Genomic DNA, 21,093 nt, shown 5'->3' on the forward strand with positions numbered 1-21,093 from the left:
AGCGGATGGTGCCGCTACTGTGCTTGATTGATTGATCTGAGACAAGGAAGATGCCAACCGTTGCGAATTGGAATTGCGAGTAGTAGTAGACAGGTGTGCTTCCTCTTCTCGCCGGCGGCGGCGAGGTCCGGATGGAGCTGTCAAGAGGCCATCACTGGCGTCAGGGGCCTGTAATGTTGACAATTAACATGTGGCTACATATATTGGCAACCAGGATGACATGACAACAGGAGAAAGCAAGCTACAACCAGGATCACAATATTTTGTGAAAAACGACATCGTTTAAATGTGTTGATACTAAAAGCATTCATCGCTCCAACAAGGCACATTTATATTTATATATAAAAACAATGCAAATTTTCATTAACCTGGGAGCAAGCTTATTAGATAGATTCTATATTTACTTTAAAATTTTCAGATAAATGTAAAAAAAAACACCATCGTGCAATATGCATGCCAATAAACGTTAAAAATTATATATTTCATCTAAACAGTCATATTGAAACAAGATCTCTGAGATAGGTCTCAGCAGTATTTTAAATAAGTCACTTCAAGTGAGCATAACAAGTACGCATACTTCAGAAACGACCAGAGACAATGAGGTAGTTCACGACAGCAACGTCGCCAAAAACAATTTTATTGTTCTCGACTGAGTTCACATCTTTCCCAGGTCCAAACTAAAAGGGTCGAGAGGATGCAACAGATTGAAATCCAATAATCGATGGCAAAAGACCTGAGCCGAGCATCTACCTTACAAACCATATATGTAAAAGAGAACAAAAAAAAACATATCCATTTAATCTTTTATTAAGCACCCAGTCTCTACATTTACAAGCTTGGCATCCACCAGAGAACCTTATACCTGTGCTATGATACATCTTACTAGCAGGGCAAGATCAGGAACTTTACAAAGAAGTCACGTTTCAAGGAACGACTAAGGTGACGAGCAAAATATTTCTGTAAGATGATGATTTTCTCTCTAAGCCATAGGTATCTTCAACAGTTCAACGCCACCAAAACAACACCATCTACTGTGCAGACATGCTGAACGCGTCTGGAGAACCAAGTGAGCATGTACATCTGAAGCTGCGATCATCTCGATTGGACCACTCTATAGTGAAGAATCAAGTCTTCCGGCTTCTTCCAAATATATGTTCTCACTGTAGCCAAACTCATCTCTTGCGATAGAACCTGCTTCATAGAGTACACATTAGCACAACAGCACAAAACACTGTGTAGCAAATGTCCCTAGAACAAAGGCCACAAGCCCACAAACATAAATCAATATGTACCATCTCTCTATCCCCCCTTCAGTTGCAGAAAATCTCAATCATCACAACAGTTATATGTAGGTAGAATGGGAGGGGAGAACATGAAATTTTGAAGATAAGATAAATTTGACTGCAAATAATTTTTTTCAGTGCTTATTATATATGATATGCAAGAATAAAGCTACAGGAAGATCATTATTATTTATGAGGTCAAACTGGTAAGAATATGTTTGTTTTTTATGAGTATAATATGGCAGAATTTACTGAAAAACTGAGTTTGACAAGTCCATTATATGGATTCTGCTCAAAAGGTGCCTGTATACTGCAGTCACTTTAAAAACATGGAACTAGAAAAAAAACATGGGAGCTGAAAGCCTAAAAGTTACACCATAATCATAGGAACCTATTCATGATTAAAAGAGTGAACAAAACTGGAAAACATCCTGGCCAAACTATTCATGGAAGACTACTACAGGTGGCAACACAAGCTCGTTATAAACAAAACTGCTGTTCTTTATGTAGGTCAAATGACAACTAAATATAGAATATGCCGGCTATATTTAGAAAAAAAAACTTACCTGGTTATTGCACAATATCTCTACACATGGCTTTAGTTTTTGCCACAGCTTTAGTCCGATCCGCGAAGAACTATCTAGCGCTGAGGGTTGTGATTGACCAGAACTCAATCCCATCGCAAATGTGCTGTCAGAGCCTCCATCCAACGGTTTATCAAGAACGAGTTTCTCAACCACATAATTAGCTACCTGTACAACGACATGGAATAAGCTGTAAACTATGAAAGAGTAAATAAGGTGGTTTATAAATGAAAAAAAAACCATTCATAGTTATAATAAATTACTCAATGTTATCCAGTCACGCGATAAATATCTGAATGATTCAAATCAAGGGTCCTGAAAGTATCTATTTTAAGGTTGCAAAAAAACTATACAGTTAGCTACATTAACAGAAACATGCAAATATATAGGTAGTAAGCTATTCTGATGCCACAAACGCATGCATGCAAACTCAGTTGACTGTTGACACAAAAAGCTGTCTCCACGCAGAGCTGATTCTTCCATTCACCACCAACCACTTATATCATTGTGTATTGGGGGGTTCACCATTTTACAACATCTTGCGTTTGCTGTGGATCAATGATTTTGAGAACATCTTACTTTGTGAATTCTCAATATCCGTGGAGCACTCAGCTTCCCTTGAGTTATGTTTGGCGCAGGCGAGCCTTCAGCAGGATGCAAATAAAAGCCACATCTACATTGAGAAAAGGAAAGAAACATCAGGAACTTTCTTCCAAAAAACAAAGAAACATCACGAACAAAACCACACCATGAAAGCCATGGTAACCTAGGCTGCACCCTGTATCATATTAATACCACAGCATCATCCATAAATTTTCATTTGCTCATATCTTCCTTGTTTCTAGTAAGACAAATAAAACCTGTTGTTGTGGGGTTCTAGGGGTACCCACAGCCGGGTGGCGGAACGCACCCGCCTATTCCCAGTGAGGGAGTACTCGGGGAAGTACTAGGCGATGGGGCTGGATCTACGCTGAGACAAGGACTCAAGAACACACGATTTAGAGTGGTTCGGGCCGCCGGAGCGTAATACCCTACGTCCACTGGGTGTTGTATTGTTCTTGGTGATGTGTATGAACCTATCCTCTGCTGGCCTTGGCTCTTGCCCAGCCTGAGGTTTTCTAGCGGCGCCCCCTCCTTTTATAGATCAAGGGGGAGCGGATACATAGAACGTTGATGCCCCGACAGGTGGGCCCAACGTGACTGTGGCTACAGTGGTAGCGAATCTTTCCTCCGATATGCGTACTGCCGCTCCTCTGACTCAGGGGGGGGTCTTCTCTTGTCCCATCAGCGAGGCGCCCGTTGGAGTAGCGTAGCTTGCGGCGTGGCCTGCTGAGGCTATTATGTAGCGTCATAATGGGCGAAGCCGAGCCGTCGTATCCATCTGTCACGGCAGGCTGGCAGTTGCGGTATGGGCGGCGCCAGCGGCTTCACTGCCTTGGTAATACGCGATCAATAGTGGCGCCTGGTCAATGAAACGCCTCAGCTTCTGTCATATCAATGCAGACGTCCACCAACCGCAATGAATGCAATGGTGGGTGACCGTTAGTAAGGAACCCAAACGGCCATATCTTGCAGACACGTGGCGTCCCCAGACCACCCCGACGCGGGGTGCCGATTTCTTCCCTTAGTGAGGGGTCCGGTTACTATACAGGGGGTCCGGGACCCCATGAGGGGTCCGGGACCCTGCGGGGGTCCGGTCTCCTTGGGAGGTCCGGAGCCCCGGCTGCTTGCGCACGAGTTCCTGCCTCTTCCGGGACACGTGGTGTCTCCGGACCTTTCCCAACTGTGGAACGGTCCAGGCCGCTGCTGGGAGAACAGGACTCCGGACCGCAGGGGTCCGGCTGTTTGGATGTAGTTAAGGATAACTACTAGATCCTTGCCTAGACACAGCAAGAGGGGGTACCCCAGTCCTGGGGTACCGACACCTGTGGATGCCATGCATGTATGTGTGCAAACATCTTGTTCAGTAGCTCCGCACAAATAACACATTATCACAGCTAGAGGAAATATTATGACAGCACCCCACAACTGGAATTGTTACTAAGACATAGTGCACCACGGAAGACTTAATGACCACAGTAACTCAAAATTTAGAAATGGAATATGCTAATACATTCCAAATTAGTTAATCTCCCGCAGACAACAAAGTTCCAGATATCAAGGAAGAATATCATCTGAGGACAAGAGGGAATTGAAATGAGCACTTACTTTGTATTCTCCTTTGGATATCGATTGTGGGTGACACAGTCCACACACCACCAAGGGAGATCACCCTCAGTTCCATCCAAATCAGTAATTCTCTTTCTCCAAGGTCCTCCACTAGAACCTTCCGTGATAATTGATGGAGGCGAAACCGTAGAAAATTCAAATGATGGAAGCACATGAGTTGCATGGTTTTCAGTTCCATCGTCCACCTCGGATCTCGAACGGGGTGAGTCTTTTGACAGAACATCTTTCCCTGATGAACTATCCCCATTTGACAAACCATGTGAATTAGACTTCTGTTTCCTTTTACTCCAATGAACTAGCAAACCACGAAGTGTCTCCTGAGCCAAATTAATCTGCACAATTTTGGGGGAACCATTCAGAAGATGAGATTTGGTGGATTCAGTATCTCACTTCACTCGACTGCAGGTGGCAGCTCAGATTTTGCAAAAAATACACTCTATTGATATGTCTAGATACTTTTCAGCAACAAGAATTAAAAATTCATCATTAAAGAAAACAAATCTTTCCAACATATTTAAAAACAGAAACCACACTATCAGCTCACAAAATACTAAAGATTGAAGTGTGAAAACAGATGTAATCAGTACACATAATATATATTGCTGTACAAACCTTAAGGTCTTCTTGTGCTCCAGAAACATTTAAGTCAACCGCATATATTTCAGCAGAGAAGCATTGTGGAGTATCCAGGTGGACAGACAAGCATCCCAATCGAGCATCCATGGTGAACCAGGCAGGTATGCTTACCTAATAATCAATTACAAAATTACAAAGTAATAGGTAGCAACTTTTAATACAATATAGAAATCATGGCATTTCAGTAATACCATCTCAAACAGCTCTTTTTTCTTATCTTCAAAAGAAACCTGCATAATCAAAACAAAGGAGTTAAAAAATTAATAAAACAAAGGTATCAAGAAATAGTGTACTTACGAAACGGGATACAAATAAGCAATGCCAATAATTAACATGCATGTATATATCCTAGGGAACAATCATCCAAGAAATTAAAGATAAACAATAACCTTGCCAAAGTCTTCAATAACAGCTCCCCGGGTAATCTCCCACAACTTGACAGAACCAGCAGTATCCTGCAGAAAAGGAGATGGGTGCATACACCATGATACCACTCCTTGCAGTTTAATAACAGGAAATGTAAAAGAAATTTTGTAATCACCTTTGTCAGTACATGCCTCCTATTATTCATTATCTCATGCTGGATTATTGCTGGAACTCCCGGGATAACAATAGATGATTCTTTGTAAACAGGCACCTAAAGTAGAATAGACTACAGATACTTAGTAATCACCATTAGTTAACAATTTGCTGGCAGGCAAGAATTGAATTGATATAAATGCTGTTCATCAGGCAGTGAAATATTAAATAAACTAATAAAGGAGTAGCAGAATGAAGGATTGAATGAACTTTGGCAGCATCTGGCATAATGTGTGAATAGTATCCAAGTAGGGAAATAAGACTATAAACAAAACCGCTAAATCACCAGAATACTACACTGAAAAAAGGAGACCTAGAGGCCCACTTGGGAAAGATCTCAAGTTTAAACTTATTAGATTTCTGTTATAGAAAGTTATTAGATCCTACTCAATTAACACTTCCCAAACTAACTTAGAAGACAAGTTAAACTTCTATGTTTGTAATTATGGTGTCAAGAATGTGCAAAGAAACCAACATTATGATCTGTATGTCCCCTAACTATTAAACAAAGTTACCTTACAGTGTCGTCACAGAAACACAAAATGCTTGCGATGCGTTTTCTTCAGAAAAAGAAATATAATTTGATAAAAGAAGACAACTTTCATGCTTACAGGTGCTGATCCCTCTAAAGAAGCTCGTGCCCTTGAGAATGACAAATTCCCAGCTAAGAATGAGCCACCCTTTTCGAAGACCTTTTGGGGCGTGCGCCCTTCAGCTGGCCATCCATAAACAGAAGAATCCGTTGTTGCAACCCATATTGTGTCATCTTGCAGAGACAACTGTAGAATAGGGTATTCATTTGTGCAGAGTAAGACACTCTCTCTTGTGGACAAATCTGTCAGGTATACCTGCAATACAGTGAATATATGAAAGTTCTGAATAATGAAACAAACTGACTATTCAGCACATGTGAGATAATTAACTCACAGACTGGTCTCTTCCACCACTGTAGACATGCCCAAATGAAGGAGTGGTTGCAAGTGCCCAAACTGAATCAGTATGCACAGCATAAGAATGAACACAACGTTGCTGTCCTAGATCCCATAGTCTGCAAAGCATATAAAATACCTAAGATGTCAAAAGTAATCAGAGAATTTATGTCAAGCACAAAAAAAAGAGGGAGATGAATGGGATGTTGGAGCTGCATAGATTTACCTTATCATCGAATCAGATGAACCTGATAGACAATACCTGAAAACATTGTTAAAAAAAAGATTAATAAGTCATTTAATGAAAGCAGACAGGATGTAATAGTTCCACAAACCCCAGGCCAAAGAGAGACAGACCAATCCGTATTACATCTTTTTTGGTAGTTACAGCCAAAATCAGCAATTTGACCTTTTTTGGTAGTTACAGCCAAAATCAGCAATTTGACCAAACATATTCAGGTTAAATGTGATATCAGCCGCTCCAGGTCAACCCTCACCATCATGGCCATAATGTGTTATCATTTCCACGTCAATTAATTTAATAGCAACATGAAAGTGGATTACATGGCACATTGCTCCACTAGGATGGCGACCAGTACATTGACTCTGCAAACTTATGTTACTGTTGACATAAAGAGTTATAAATTCCTCTAATGAAATTACATAGTTGGTGGCTTGGTGCTCGAGTGCTGACTCGCTCAAAAGAATGTTTCTGGAGCAAATGTTATCCGATATAGACAATACCCATTGCTCATAGTAACTACATGAAAGTATGAAACCAATGTCAAATGTGATGCAAACTCATGCCCACTTATCACAACAAGATAGCATTAGTGCATTACAACTGTAGAGAACTCAATAGTCACTTATACATTATCATGCAACATTTGGGATGGAAATAGAATTAAGATGGAAGAGAAGTGTGCAGTGAAAATAAAAATTGTGAAGCTCATTTTTTTTAAGTAATGTTGTCAAGGACAGGAATAGTATAGCATTGATGAATTTAGAAGAGCTCATTTGATAATGCTAGACACACCTTCCTGTGGAATCAAGAAGTAAGGTCCTGATATTGTCTGTGTGCCCCCTCAATTTCATCTTTTTTGAACCTGTCCTGGGATCCCACACTCGAACAACCTGCATAAAAATAAATATAAGGATTTTAGGAGAGGTCTTTTTTGACAAAAGTCTACAGAAACTAAAAGTTGACTGGTCTCCTAATCACAAAGAAAAAAAATCACTTGCCCCAAAGATGAAGAGTGCAATACCTTTTCAGTGCCACCAGAGACAAGAAGGGTTCCTGTATCATTCATAGCCAGTGCATAAACTGAATCTTTGTGTCCTTTGGCGGTAATTGGACTGTAACCATGTGTTTGTCCATTAGAGGAAGCGATGTTGCTACTAGAATTTACATTGTACAAAGTTGTCAAAGCAGGTCCGGAGTTTCCATTAGGAACCTCATCCTCTTTTGCATCAACAGATTTGGCTACAGGAGCAAGAGCAGCATCGATGTCCCAAATGAAGACCTCACCACCAAGACCACCAGAGGCGACAATGTTGCTCTACAATACAGTGGCCCAAAAAAACTGTAAAAATAAAAACAACAAAGAAGCTAAGTCCCACAGAAAAGCACAAGCATGGATTACATTCTTCTCGGCAGCAGCAAGACAAATCACATAATCAGAATGCTGGCGGAGAGTCCTAGTACAGGCACCCTCGGAGAAGCAATTCCACACCTGTGAAGATATAAATTAGATGACATGCACACTCAGCAAACAACATTTAAAGGAAAGTGTTACACAACAAACCTTTAGGGTGGTGTCTGAGGAACAGGAAACAAGCCTTTCACCAACTATAATAGCATCATTAACCTGCACAACAAAGAACAGCTTAGGACAACATAAAACACCGAACAGTACTACTATTCCACTTTACAAACAGAAAAATATAAAACATAAAACAGTGAACAGTACTACTATTCCACCATTTATGTTGACAGTGTGAATAGTAATAAAGTAACAAAGACCTAGCAAATATGCCAAAGATAAGAGAAGTTAGGTCATCCTTTGACATTGGCCTCTCTGACAACTTTTATCCAATAGCACCACCGCTTACAAACGACACAAAAATGTTCCAATTTAAAAACTGCAGTTAAGAAAAACATGAAAAAGAGAAGGAAAGAAGGGACAGAAAATAACACAAACCAACTTGAAAGTATCAACTAAAATGTTTGGTAATAAAATGTACTCAAAAGGTCGATCATAACGGTCCAAACAATAAACGGACAGAAGAAGGGACAGAAAATAACACAGACCAACTTGAATATATCAATTCAAATGTTTGCTAATAAAATGTACTCAAAAGGTCGATCGTAATGGTCCAAACAATAAACTGAGTTGATTTCGTGTTAAAATATATGGATACTAGCACGAATGTGCTAGCATTGGATTCAAATAGTAAACCTCAAATTGTCAATTGACGTGCTAAAATTTATAGACAGAAATGATGTAATACACATAATTTAGAGGGATCATTTCGGATTTTCTTAAGCAACATAACTAAGTGATATTTCAAGCACTCCTTGCTATTTCAAACAGGAAAAACAGCTTGGATTAAAAAAGAAAAGGGCATACCCAATCGACATGTGACTCAAAAGTTGCTGAGAAGCTTGCATCCCCATTATTTAATTCCCATCTTTTCAGGGTACCATCACGACTCCCGCTAAAAAGATAATCACTTGTACTAAATGCAGAACCATTTAGATAGGCCAAGCAGTTGATCCCTGCACAATGCTGAATAAACAAACAGAATGAAATGTATCAGCAGGACATAGGAGTGGTGCATGGATTGTTCGAAACTTATGGAGAACACCTAGGAACAGCTAGGTCAAAAGAAACAAAATCAAAAAAGCTGCCATCGATGGTTTATTTATGTAAAACATACCTTTTTAGAATCAGCATCATTAAGCACATATGTGAAGCGCTTCTCCTTTCTCGGTCGAGTCGAGCCGGCCGTGTTACCAGCACTCCCAACACGATGCATCGAAGGAAGCTATCTAAACTTGGAGCAACTAAACCTACAAAGTAGTGATAAACATTTCATAAGGGCACTGGGATCACAAGATAGCCAGTATCTAGTAAGGTTCAGCACAGCACAAACTTATTCGCAAGTATCTGCTTGGCAAATTTGTGCCTAGAATAGGTCCAGCATCTAGTTGGGTCAAACCCGCTTGGCCACCCTTCATGTGAAACAAGGGCAATTTGGCACTCAAAATAACGGAAACGTACCATTCCAGACCTCTAATATCAATAAAAACACTTAATACCGAAGTGGAATGTTTCCTAAATTCTGTCAACTGAAAGCTTAAACGATGACAATCTGTTGCCCCAAACAAGCCAGAAAAACTATGGAAAGGGTACAATCTGTTGAATGAACTGTTGAACGCAAAAGGTCAAAAATCTAAGGGCAAAATTGGATGATCACTGCACCACTAGTTTCCACTTTCGCCCAATCAGCGAGCCCAACACTATCGAATCAAGCTCGGCACCAATCAACCCATTAATCTGCAACGGCAGAGGTTTAAAACAGAGGAGATTGACCCGAATAGTAGTAAGGTCCGCGAGGCTACTGCGAGACTGGGGCAAGGTTGGAGTAAGTAGCGTGACCACGGCATGCACTACGCAGCAAGCAATCGATCGTCACCTGGGATCGGGCGACGGGCGGCGATCGGCGGCGCGCCGGCGTCGGGATGCGAGAGCGGCCAGCGTAGAGCCGGGGGTCGCAGATCTAGGGTTTAAGGCGCCGAGGCGCCGCCGAGGCGCCCGGAGGAAAGCAGCGGGAGAGGCGGAGTGGACGGCAGCGGAGCGAGCGGGCGCGTGGGGTTAGGGAAGTGGGCAGCTGCAGCGGCGGCAGAGGCGGTGGGAGTTGCCGCGGCGCGGGGCGGACGCGACGGGGCAGAGGAGGACCGGGGGGAGGAGGAGCCGAGGAAGAAAGGTGGGTGTCGTGTAGTGTAGTTGGCTATGACGAAATGGGCCGGGCCTGAGGACATTGAGAGTGACGTCACTTCTTGGTCCTGGCTGAATTAGGGCTTGTATGGGCTGAGCTGGGCCGAGCTGAATAAGGCCCTGTTTGGATAGGAAAAGTCCTAGAGCTGAAAAAAGGTTTCTGGTCTTAAACTTTTAGTCCCACCTTATTTAGTTAAGAAACTTCGAGGGACTTTTAGTTATTATTAAATGAAGCTCTAAAAATATCATAGTACCCCTAACTGACATGCAACCACTACCCTCCATGCCGCTCTGCATGCATGCACAGCACACCGGCCGGCATGCATGCGCTGCGCCCTGCCTGCTCTGCATGCATGTCTTGCACATTTTATTAAAATCATGTCTTGCAAATTATTTCAAATGATATTAGTACAAATCATGTCTTACACAAGATAAAAATACAATTGAAATTACATTTATTTCAAACTCCATAGCCCATCGGCGACCCAATCCCGAAATTGATTCATCACGGCACTATCTTTTTCATCTGTAGCGTTGGCATTAGAACTTTGTGCATGTAATGGAACATAGTTTTCATCCTGGTTGCACGAGTCAAATTCTCTATCCGATATCTTGCTTTCTCTAATGAAATTATGCACTGTCATGCACGCCACAATAATCTTGCTTTGCTTGCGCTGCGGATAACCTGGTAGTGAAGAATGACAGTAATTGAAGTGCTCCCTTTTTCCTCTAGGCATTATGCCATCACGGTATTCTTGGAAATGATATGTTATACCCTTGTATAGTGCAAGATAACCCGGTCTGTTTGGGTATCCCGAGTCCACAAGATAAAAGATCCTCGTCAATGCCGGCCAGGGCGGACGCGCGGTGGTCGCTGGGCGCCTGGGAGAAAAGGTCATCTTCGCCGGCCATGGCGGACGAGCGGGTGGAGGCGCCGGGACGGAGTGCGGCGCTTAGACGAGCAGGTGGCGGCGCCGGGACGACCGGGTGGCGGTGCCAGGAAGACCGGGTGGCGGCACCGGGACGGGATGCGTGCACGGGAGCGCGGGCACGGGAGCGCGAGTGGTGGGAGCGGGTGGAGCAGGTCCGGGCGCCGTAGGCGTGGGTGGCCGGGGGCGGCGGCGGCGATCTAGGTTTCGGTGGGAGGGAAGAGGAGTTGGGTTCACGGGAGGATTCGAGGACAGGGGCGTGGCCTCGCGGGTCACGGGCGGACGTGGGAGTGGGCGCGGGTCACGGGATAGGTGGCCCGGGGGGAGGGGTAGGCAGGAATCCAAACAAAAAAGTCCCAAAAATCTCCTCTTGAGAGTCTTTTTTATTTTAGACTAAGGGACTTTTAGCCCCTGTAAAGTCCCACCTGTTTGTTTTTTAAGTCCCATAAATCCCTAGGACTTTTGCATAAGTCCCTCTAAACAAACAGAGTCTAAGCGGGAGTTGGACGCTTTTGGTGGTGGACAAGCCGAGGCAAGCAAATCGCATAATCCAATAGCGATTTGCTTTTTCGCTCATCTGACTGAAAACAATCGCATGGCATTTAGCTCTTATCTGATTTTCTTGGCTGGGGATTTTCTGAAAACAAGCTCAGCCTACCGTCTACGTAGGCGATCTTTGGCTGGGGATGGGAAACACAATATCTTTTACAGGCGATCTTTGGCTTGTGGTGGAGATGATGTGCTTTGCGGGCTGCCACGGCAACAAGGACTCCCACATCAGGATCATGAGCCGTGGAGGCGAGTTCTTGACCATCGTGTGGCTTCTCACGGAGCATCTCGTTGCGCATGCACGCGCCATGGACTTGGCCTCCACCGTATAAGGGAGCATAGCAGGGTTCGACCTCATGTGTTGGCGATTTCTGTGCAAAGTTTGTTGCATTATGACGATTTTACTGGGTGGTTGTGTTATGAACTTATGGTATCGTTCTTTGTTCACCCATTTTATAAACGAGTGTTTTGTGTGGCCATGTAGTAACAACCTGCTTCTTCCTTGTAAAAAAAAACCTCAATCCGCCGGGGGAAGATCTCCTCGAAGGTATTGTAATTAAGATAGAAGACAACCTTGATCACGATTCACGGATCGAGTGAATCTCCGAACTCCGACTTTTGCTAGTGAGAGAATTTTTTTAACACCAGCCCCGACTAGAATTCAAACCCGGGCCTGCTGGATGCTACTGTACTCGAACCACTAGGCTGCCCCTTCGCACTTCCTTCCTTCCTTGTAAAAAAGCCAAAGCCATTGACGAATAATGAAGCACATGATCGATGCCTCTTTGTATAATACCGAACAACAATCAAGCCTGATAAATCTTTCCGTGTTGTGAGCTTGTGTAATACTGTGACATGTCTTGTGGAGTAATCATCGCCTTATCCATGCAGTCGCGAATCTTTCCGTATTGCTTGCTAGTCAGAGCTATTTCGCGCGCTAGCATTTCCACGAAACGACAGCTGCCGGTCGTTTGGCATTATGTAATCACCGGATATTTCGGTGTTCATAGAGGACCTTTCTATGTTCAAAAGAGCGGGAGAGGGGTTTTTGGAATGTGCACAAAGTCCGGCGAGTGAAATGTGGTTTACCCGAATCTTACAATATTCATTCACTACGAGAAATTGAGCTATCAGATCAACAACGACCGGTTTGAATGGTTGAGCCTACAAATAGCACCCCACTTGGTCATTTGAAGGTGCTAACGCTGGACAAGCTCAGGTTCAGAAACAGACCTCAGGTTCAAGCTCAAGCTCCAACAAAGAAATGGCAGCGATCAGTGGAGGATACCCTGCAAACGATGGATGGGAATTACCTCAACACACAAGAAGTCGACGAACAAAGAAATGGCAGACACATCAACAGATGCTTGCAATCTGAAATTCAGCTATACTTGCTATAACAATCACACGAAAATTCCGTTGCGTACTACTAGGCGTCAGTGACTCAAGGGACATCAAAGCACACACCAATATAATACACCACACGTCCACACGGCTACGCGTACGCTGCTACATACAAGATGCAACACATGTCAATTGTCATATACGTCGAGGAGCCGGCCGGCTCACCCGCGCTGCTGCTGCTGCCGCCGCCGCCGCCTCGCCGCGGCCACCGCGAGCCCGAGCAGGATCAGCGCGGGGGCGACCACCATGCCCAGCCGGAGCCCGCGGCGCCTGCCTCGCCGCGGCCGTCGCCCTCCTCTCCCGCCGCGCCTCCTCCTGCCGTCGCCAGCACCTCCCGGCTCGTCCCCGTCAGAACTGCCATCCTCGCTGCCAGAGCCGCTGCCTGGCGGAGACACTGCAGGTGGGCTCGATTCTTTTGGTGGCTCCTCGACCGGCGGCTCTTGCACCGGTTCTTGGGCCGGCGTCTCCTCCACTGCGGGTTCCTCGGCTGGCGGCTCTTGAACCGGTTCTTCGGCCGGCGGCTCTTGCACGGCGGGCGGCTCAGCCTGTGGCGGCGGCTCTTCCACCGGTTCTTCCGCAGGCGGCTCCTGCGCTGGTTCTTCGGCCGGCGGCTCTTGCACGGGTTCTTCGGCGGGCGGATCAGCCTGTGGCGGCGGCTCTTCCACTGGTTCTTCCGCGGGCGGCTCCTGCACTGGTTCTTCGGCCGGTGGCTTTGATTCCTCGGGTTCCTGCACGACGGCCGGCTCGGGCTTGGACTCCACGTCGCACGGGATGTCCACCGGCGGGTTCGGCACGTCGGCCGGCGGCTCGGGCTCGCGGTGCGGCGGCCCGAGCACCTCGATCGGCGTCTCCACCAGCGGCTCCGGCTCCTCCGGCTCGAACACGACGTCGCACTCGATGTCGACCACCCGCGGCTCGCCCTCGACCTCCACCGCCGTCTCCACGGGCACGTCGCGGTCCCCCTCCACCTCCACCGGCGTCTCCACGGGCACGTCGCGATCCTCCTCCACCTCCACGGACGTCTCCACGGGCACGTCGCGGTCCTCCTCCACCTCCACGGACGTCTCCACCGCCACGTCCGTGACCACCGGCACCTCCGTAACCACGGGCACGTCGCGCGGCGGCGGCGGCGGCTCGGGCTCGTCCTCCTCCGACTCGACGTCGACCCAATCCTCATGCTCCAGCTCGAGGCTGGACGCCTCGTCGCCGAGCTCCAGCTCCATCTCGACGCCGACGTCGTCGCTCTCGCTTCCTTCGCCGGACGACGACTCGCACTCGCCGCCGGAGCACTCGACGTCGAGCCGCGCCTCCTCGTCCCCGCCGCCGTCCGGCCGCAGCTTGGGCATGATGACGACTAGCAGCCCGTCGTCCTCCTCGAAGCCGACGGAGATCCGGCCCACGTCCACGCCCGGCGGCACGCCGAACACGCGGCGGAACCCGGCCACCACCTGCCGGTGCGCGACCCGCACCCTCCCCGCCGCCGCCTCCACCGCGAACGCATCCTTCCTGGCGCACGCGACGGCGACCTCCGCGCCGCCCGCGCCGACGCGGACCTCGACCTCATCCTTGGCGTAGCCTGCACGCGCACGCAACAACCGCCCGTTCATCACGCTCTGCATTGCTAGCGGACGCCACTGCAATCGGGTGGAGAGATCGATCTGCGCGTACCAGGGAGGTGGGCGAGGACGAGGAAGGCGGCGCCGGTCTCGGAGGTGGCGAAGGCGAAGTCCTCGCCGGGCGCGGGCGGACAGGCGACTTGCACGGCGAGGTCGAGGTCCATGTCCATGGCGCCCGCCTGGCATATAGCGGCGGCAGCGGCACGAACGATGATCTGCCATGCTTGCGGGTGGATTCTTGTGGCTTAAACCTCCCGTATCGTGTCTGGACCAAAAATGTGAGCGCGTCTTGAGCCTGGAATTGGGCTGGGCGGCGGGGTGCCTTTGGTAGCACGGATGCGGATGCATTTCTCTCCGGGGTGGGTTTGGAAGAGATGCTCCGGCCAGCGGTGAAGGAAGACTTTAGTTGGTACTCACATGGACAGAGGTGTTAATTTAAATTTCTTCAGTCCTTCAAATCAAGTTCATCTCCATGCCTCGAATTGGTCGAATTGACGAAACGTGAGAACTGTTCAAAATTAAGTTCCGTTTGGCACGACTTGACTAGTACTTCCTCGTTTGTCACGGCTTGTGGCTGAAAAACAACAAATCTTTGCAGGCGGCAGGTGAACTGACAAAATGAACTTGCCCATGCCACTGCAGGCTACTCTGAATATTCAGAAACTGCCACGGCATAACAGAGTACCGAGACATTTCAATTTTTCAATAGGCCGCAGGTCACAAGAGACATCACTCTAATGCATCCCCGCGTTGGAATCATCTGAAATGCCCCTATGCTATTAGACAAAGATACTGTCGTTTGCTTGTTAACTAGGAGTATTAGTCAAATCAGTAGAGCAATCATGCATAACTTAAAACAGCCATCAGCTCCCAAGCCGGCCACACATGCATTGAAATTATCAGAAGAGCCTGTTCGGACTAACCAGCAGAGCATCTTATATTTGCAGCACATGCTGCATAATTTTTACAGGCAGATCGACACACATTTCCGTGTCAGTGAACACCCTAAGAAGCCATTGACACGAGCAAATGGCTAGCTACGTCTTGCCATGGCTTTTGCTGCCGTTCATTGTGTTGGCCTCGTCGTGCTGCGGCCGGAGCTCCGCCACCGCCGCCGCCGACCTAGGGGTGGTAATGGGCCATGGCTCTAATGGCCTCTTCACAGCCCAATAAAGCCCTTAAAATTTTTGGTTCAAAAATACATATGTTTAGAGTCCGACCCTTTTAGGGCCCGATCCTTAGATTTTCTAGTTCAAAATATTAGGCCCTTTACCACCCCTACGCCGACCCGATCCTCGGCTTCGCCGCCATCGAGCTCACCGAGGACCGGTTCAAGCTGCACAAGCCGTACGACCTGCCGCCGGAGCAGCGGTACGAGTTCCGCGACGGCGTGCGGCGGATGTGGGTGTTCTGCGACGACAAGCTCCTCAGCCCCGGGAGCCCCACCAAGCCGCGCTCCGAGATCCTCCTAAATGTAAACCCCAAGATCATCATCAATCTTAATTATTACCCATCAACCAGCTAATTGCATTGTGATTTACTTCCTCCAAACCTGTTCGATAATGAATTGTGAACTGCTAATCATTTATCTCTGTTTTTTTTTTGTTTTGTGCAGGCGAGGTACACAGCCGGGGTGTGGCAGTTCGAGGGCTACGGCTACGTGCCGGCAGGCACGTCGGGGGTGGCGGTGATGCAGGTGTTCGGCGCATGCGCATCGGGGCGCAACACGACGCTGATGCTGCACGTCTATGGCGGCCGGCTCATGTACTACCACGACGAGGCGCGGGTCGTCGACGGCGACATCTACGACCGGTGGTTCCGGCTGAACGTTGTCCACGACGTCGACGCCGGGATGCTCACGGTGTTCATCGACGGAGAGGAGAGGCTCGCCGTCGCAGGCCACGGCGGTTACCGGCACTACTTCAAGTTCGGGGTGTACACGCAGACGGACCCCTCGCACTACATGGAGTCGCGGTGGAGGGATGTCAAGGTATACACCAAGATTTGATGAAAGAGATCTCAACGAGGCTGAAACATTTAATAATGACTTTTGCTAGCTTTTCTCAAAATACTTGATGATCTTTGTGTAATTTTGCATGAACTGATCTGATGATGATTGAAACTGCAATACTACATCATTTGGTTGTCAAGTGATTAACTTAACCAATGGACGGAAGAGCAAGCAAGTTTGAATGTCATGAGGCAATACATGTTGGATCGGATACATGCACAGTACAGAAAAAAGGATAGATGATATAATCTACTAGCTGCCCTGACTCCTGAGAAATATAATGCAACAAGTACATTACTTAGTACATCACCCGTTGATCGAATTGTTAACATTTTTAACCAAGAAGACCAGAAGAAGATCAAACACAAAAGAAAAATTGCTCAAATCGAGAGAATTGATTAGCTGGATCGAACGAGCGTCTCCGCCGTGGATAGCTGCGGCCTAGCAGTAGTATTATTGTCATGCCCTCCTCCTGACCATGGACGTGGCGTTGCCGTCGAAGAGCTCGTCGATGATGGTCTCGACGTCCTCGGCGCTGAGCTTGACGTACTTCTCCGTCTGCCTGCCGGCGCTGAAGTGCTGCGAGAAGCGGCCGAGGAAGGAGCGGTAGGCCGGCACGACGACGGCGGCGATGGATACCCTGAGCTCCGACTGCAGCTGCTCGTCGCTGACCACCCACGCCCCCTGCGTCCGGTGGATCTCGTCCATGGCGGCGTTGAACTGCTTGAACCGCTCCTTGAGCACCGGCTTCTGCACGTGCCCCTTCACGGTGAGCACGCCGTCGTCGCGCAGCAGCCCCAGCACGCGGCTCCACGTCTCCCGCTGGTAGTTCTTGTGGTACTGCCGCAGGTTCGTCGACTGCTTCCGCGCCCACGCCTCGCCGAGCATGGCGTTGATCTCCGGCGACCCCCGGATCTTCTGCAGCATGTACCGCCCGTTGTTCATCAGGAAGATGCTGCTCAGCGACGGGTCCTTGTACAGCCGCGACTTAGCCTCCAGGTTCCCGTGCAGCAGCTCCATCACGTCCATGAGCTGCGCCGAGAACGGGTTGTCGTCGCCGCCGCCGTGGCGCCCGTGCTCCCGGAACACCTGCTCCAGCGTGCTGTTGTACTCGCACGCGTACTTGAGGTAGTTCATCACGTAGCGGGTCAGCGGGTGCACGGCGCCGCCCGGGACCGGCTGCTTCCCGGCGTCGGCGCGGATCGACCCCTCCAGCTCCTGGAAAATGGCGGCGGCGGACTCGCTCAGGCGGGCCCGCACGGAGGCGATCTCGGCCTTGAGCTCCGCCAGGGCCGAGGAGCTGCTGCGGTCGGCCGTGCCGGGCTCGTCGGCGGAGAGGAAGGCCTCGATCACCGGGGACGCGTCGCGGACGGCCTCGTACATGTCGAGCACCTTGAAGAGCTTCTCGGCGGCGCGCTTGGTCATGGCCACGGCCTCCGTGAAGCTGAGCATGTGCAGCATCACGCAGCGCGCCAGGTCGGCGAAGATGTCGCGCCCCACGGCGGCGTGCCGGCCGGAGAAGACGCGGGTGCAGAGCTCGTGCTCCGTGGACAGGCCCACGTTGATGGCGTGCCGGAACGCCTTGGTCCACGCCACGATCTCCGCCTCCAGCGCCTCCCACGCCATCTTCACCACGTCGTCCATGTTGGACTTGTCGTACCCGAACCCCTGCAGCGCCGCGTCGAACGCGTTCCGCCGCGCCACCAGGAACATCTGCGTGCACTCCGTCGAGTACCCGGCGGCGATCATGGCGTCGGCCATGGCCCGGAGCCGATCCACCGTCTCCGGCGGGTAGGGTGGCGCGGCCTCCTTCCCGGCGCCGGCGCTGCCGTGGTCCGCCGACGGCGGCAGCGGGAGGACGCACCGGTCGGACTCGTGCTCGATCCCCGCCTTGGCGGCGCACGGGTCACCGCCGAGCAGCGCGTGGAACTCGTCCTCGAGGAACGCCATGGCCCGGTGGAGCACGCCGGTGACCCGGTGCACGGCGGCGGTGTGCTTGCCGCCGCCCTCCGGGCTCTTGCCGAGCGCGGACGCGAGCGCCGCGATGCGCGTGATGGCGGCGAGCAGCGGCGACGGCTCGCCGCCGGCCTCCGCCGCCCACTTGTCGTCGGCCCCCTCCGACCGGGCGATCAGAAGCTCGACGGCGGACGCGAACTTCTCCAGCGTCGCCTCTGTGACGGTCACCGGCGCGTCCGCGTCGTGCCCCGCAATGAACGCGTCGATCTCCACCGACAAGGCGGCAAGATCCGGGTCGCCCCCGCCGCCGTGTCCTCCTGGCGCGCCATCGCCTTCCTCTGGCTCCTCCTCCTCCTTGATGGCCTGCTCCCTGGCGCCGCCGTGGTGCAGGTCCCTCTTGTCGCGGACGGCGCCGAGGGAGAAGTTGCGGTCGACCTCCCGGGACCTGCCGCCGTCGTCGCGGGTGGTGGCCTGCGAGAAGCTGCTCGACTTGTAGGGCGCCTGGCTCCGGCTGTCCATCTCCGGCCGGGGGGAAGGGGCGGGGAATGGCCGGGCAGCGGCGAGATCACTGCTTGTTTGTTCGCCCGGATGGCTGAGGCGGCATGCAGAGAGCGAGAGGGAGGCGGGGTGAGGTGGTGGCAAGAGAGAGAAGCCGGGCTGGGCGGGAGTTGAGGCGCGCCACGCTTCGAAGGGCCTCTCCTCTCTGATTATACCCCGTTTTAGCTGGCCGGCAACGAGAGGTGCAGAGGTATCCTTGCTCCATGAGCATGCGGTGATATGAATCCAAATCCTTGGAATGAATTTAGGTCAACCAGATTTAATTTATTTGTGTGAAATTCGAGGGAAGTGCTAATGGTCAGCCGATTGAAACCATATATGATTTCGGCAAATTAAACCAACCAGAACGGTTGGATCAAAAGTTGATCTCATACATTCATCTTCTACCTCCAGGCGCTGAATCCCCCCTCCCCCCCCCCCCCCCCCCCCCACGCAATTCATCACTTCACCATGCCCTCCTGCGGTCCTGCCTCACCAGTGGTGGAAATTGGATGAATAATCCATATCATCCGTTTTCACATCCAAGAATGTGTTTGTATTCGAAACATCCATATTCAATCGACTAATGGATACAAAAAAGTTATCGGAAACATCCATATTCAAATCAATCTTCCTTCCCCAAGCAAACATCTCTGAGAACCATGACTCTCATCGCCATGTTGCAACACCCGACTATGAAATCCCTCGTTTTAGGCCTTGTTTAGTTACGTCTGTAAAGTTTTTAAAATGATTTTTTTTCACATTTAAAGTATTGAATATAGTCTAATTACAAAACTAATTACAGAACCCGCTTGTAAATTACGAGATGAATTTATTAAGATTAATCAATTCTTCATTAGTACTTGGTTACTGTAGCAATTTAGTGTCTAATTATGATCTGATTAGGCTCATTAGATTCGTCTCGTAATGTACAAGCAAACTATGCAATTAATTTTTTTTATTTCATCTAAATTTAATACTCCATGCATGTAAGATTCCTATTCGATGTGGTAGTTTTGAAATTTTAAATTTTACAACTAAATAAGGCCTTAATCATATGAGATCTAAGGAGTTCCTAGAGCATCCATCACCATCTCTTGATGGGATCGAGCATAGAGGTGTAGCTGTTGTTGTCGATTATCACGTGCGGCTTGTGTAAGTTTTTTTCCCTTTCTTTTTTGCAAGTTTTACCTTAGTTCTACGAGGAGCTTACCCCCTTTTCCACCTTTGCACATGATGATACCTCCTAACTTCTAATCATCCCACAAGAAAAGTTAGCATGGACCGCATAGAACCTTTGCCCGATGTCGGTACCCAGTATCACTGTCGGTACCCAGTATCAGGGATATCCACTCTTACTGCAGCAAGGCAGGACCCGCGTAGTTATCCGTAACTGCGCGCAAAGGACGGAGTAGCCAGGCCCCACGGGTCTTGGCTCTTTCCTCACCAGGCCAACGGCCCCGGCCCCGTTCCCTGCCTGGGGATGGGTCCGGAGACGCCACGTGTATCTAAGAAAGGAAAGCTCCGAGCTGACAGCCGAGGCCTCGGACCCCCCATAGGGGTCCGGGACCTCCTGCGTCCATCCGGACCCCCCTTACCGCGTGGGGGTCCGGAGCCGCCACGTGTCCCGGAGGCACGGGCGCGAGCTCGTGTGCGAGTCCTCCGCTAGGAGACTCGCCCACCCACCGCATTTCATGCGGATGGTTGAGGCGTGCTCTATCGCCGCGGCACGCGGGACAGCCTTTGTCAGGCCTCACTGTGCACCGCGTATTACCAAGGTGCACAGTGCAGCCGCCTGTGCCGCACCCGCGCAGAGCCCGTCTGCAGCATTAAATGGATACGACGGCACG

The 21,093-nt window shown here is 49.3% G+C and overlaps 4 protein-coding genes across 4 annotated transcripts; 1 reads left to right on the forward strand and 3 right to left on the reverse strand.

Annotated features, from left to right (window-relative positions):
* Positions 1–603: 603 nt before the first annotated feature.
* LOC120696792 (WD repeat-containing protein 48-like) lies at positions 604–10,266 on the reverse strand. The gene is made up of 18 exons (XM_039979786.1): positions 9,940–10,266; positions 9,181–9,313; positions 8,871–9,029; positions 8,046–8,108; positions 7,884–7,973; positions 7,506–7,799; positions 7,277–7,374; positions 6,467–6,502; positions 6,239–6,359; positions 5,923–6,159; positions 5,274–5,369; positions 5,122–5,187; positions 4,924–4,962; positions 4,709–4,843; positions 4,076–4,428; positions 2,447–2,540; positions 1,850–2,035; positions 604–1,191 (listed from the first exon to the last, which is right to left on the reverse strand). The coding sequence occupies exons 2-18, from the start codon at positions 9,277–9,279 to the stop codon at positions 1,093–1,095; spliced, it is 2,265 nt and encodes a 754-aa protein (XP_039835720.1). The 5' UTR covers positions 9,280–9,313; positions 9,940–10,266; the 3' UTR covers positions 604–1,092.
* Positions 10,267–13,064: 2,798 nt separating this feature from the next.
* Positions 13,065–15,455, reverse strand: LOC120696793 (fibrous sheath CABYR-binding protein-like). The gene is made up of 2 exons (XM_039979787.1): positions 14,792–15,455; positions 13,065–14,699 (listed from the first exon to the last, which is right to left on the reverse strand). Exons 1-2 carry the CDS (start codon positions 14,907–14,909, stop codon positions 13,285–13,287), a joined length of 1,533 nt encoding a protein of 510 aa, XP_039835721.1. The 5' UTR covers positions 14,910–15,455; the 3' UTR covers positions 13,065–13,284.
* A 333-nt stretch (positions 15,456–15,788) lies between these two features.
* On the forward strand, positions 15,789–16,747 carry LOC120700348 (citrate-binding protein-like). The gene is made up of 3 exons (XM_039984570.1): positions 15,789–15,803; positions 16,004–16,213; positions 16,355–16,747. The coding sequence occupies exons 1-3, from the start codon at positions 15,789–15,791 to the stop codon at positions 16,745–16,747; spliced, it is 618 nt and encodes a 205-aa protein (XP_039840504.1).
* A 159-nt stretch (positions 16,748–16,906) lies between these two features.
* Positions 16,907–19,611, reverse strand: LOC120696794 (exocyst complex component EXO70B1-like). The gene has a single exon (XM_039979788.1). The coding sequence runs from the start codon at positions 19,223–19,225 to the stop codon at positions 17,210–17,212; it is 2,016 nt and encodes a 671-aa protein (XP_039835722.1). The 5' UTR covers positions 19,226–19,611; the 3' UTR covers positions 16,907–17,209.
* Positions 19,612–21,093: the final 1,482 nt, after the last annotated feature.

The sequence above is a fragment of the Panicum virgatum genome, chromosome 3K (assembly GCF_016808335.1).
Source record: "Panicum virgatum strain AP13 chromosome 3K, P.virgatum_v5, whole genome shotgun sequence".
NCBI lineage: Eukaryota > Viridiplantae > Streptophyta > Magnoliopsida > Poales > Poaceae > Panicum > Panicum virgatum.

Coding starts and splice junctions, on each gene's coding strand:
- LOC120696792 (XM_039979786.1), bottom strand. CDS start 9,279: ATGCATCGTGTTGGGAGTGCTGGTAACACGGCCGGCTCGACTCGACCG. Junction 6,360..6,466: donor TCATCTGATTCGATGATAAG/GTAAATCTATGC, acceptor TATGCTTTGCAG/ACTATGGGATCTAGGACAGC. Junction 2,541..4,075: donor TATCCAAAGGAGAATACAAA/GTAAGTGCTCAT, acceptor TTCTCAATGTAG/ATGTGGCTTTTATTTGCATC.
- LOC120696793 (XM_039979787.1), bottom strand. CDS start 14,909: ATGGACATGGACCTCGACCTCGCCGTGCAAGTCGCCTGTCCGCCCGCG. Junction 14,700..14,791: donor CGTCCTCGCCCACCTCCCTG/GTACGCGCAGAT, acceptor GTGCGCGTGCAG/GCTACGCCAAGGATGAGGTC.
- LOC120696794 (XM_039979788.1), bottom strand. CDS start 19,225: ATGGACAGCCGGAGCCAGGCGCCCTACAAGTCGAGCAGCTTCTCGCAG.
- LOC120700348 (XM_039984570.1), top strand. Junction 16,214..16,354: donor GCTCCGAGATCCTCCTAAAT/GTAAACCCCAAG, acceptor TGTTTTGTGCAG/GCGAGGTACACAGCCGGGGT.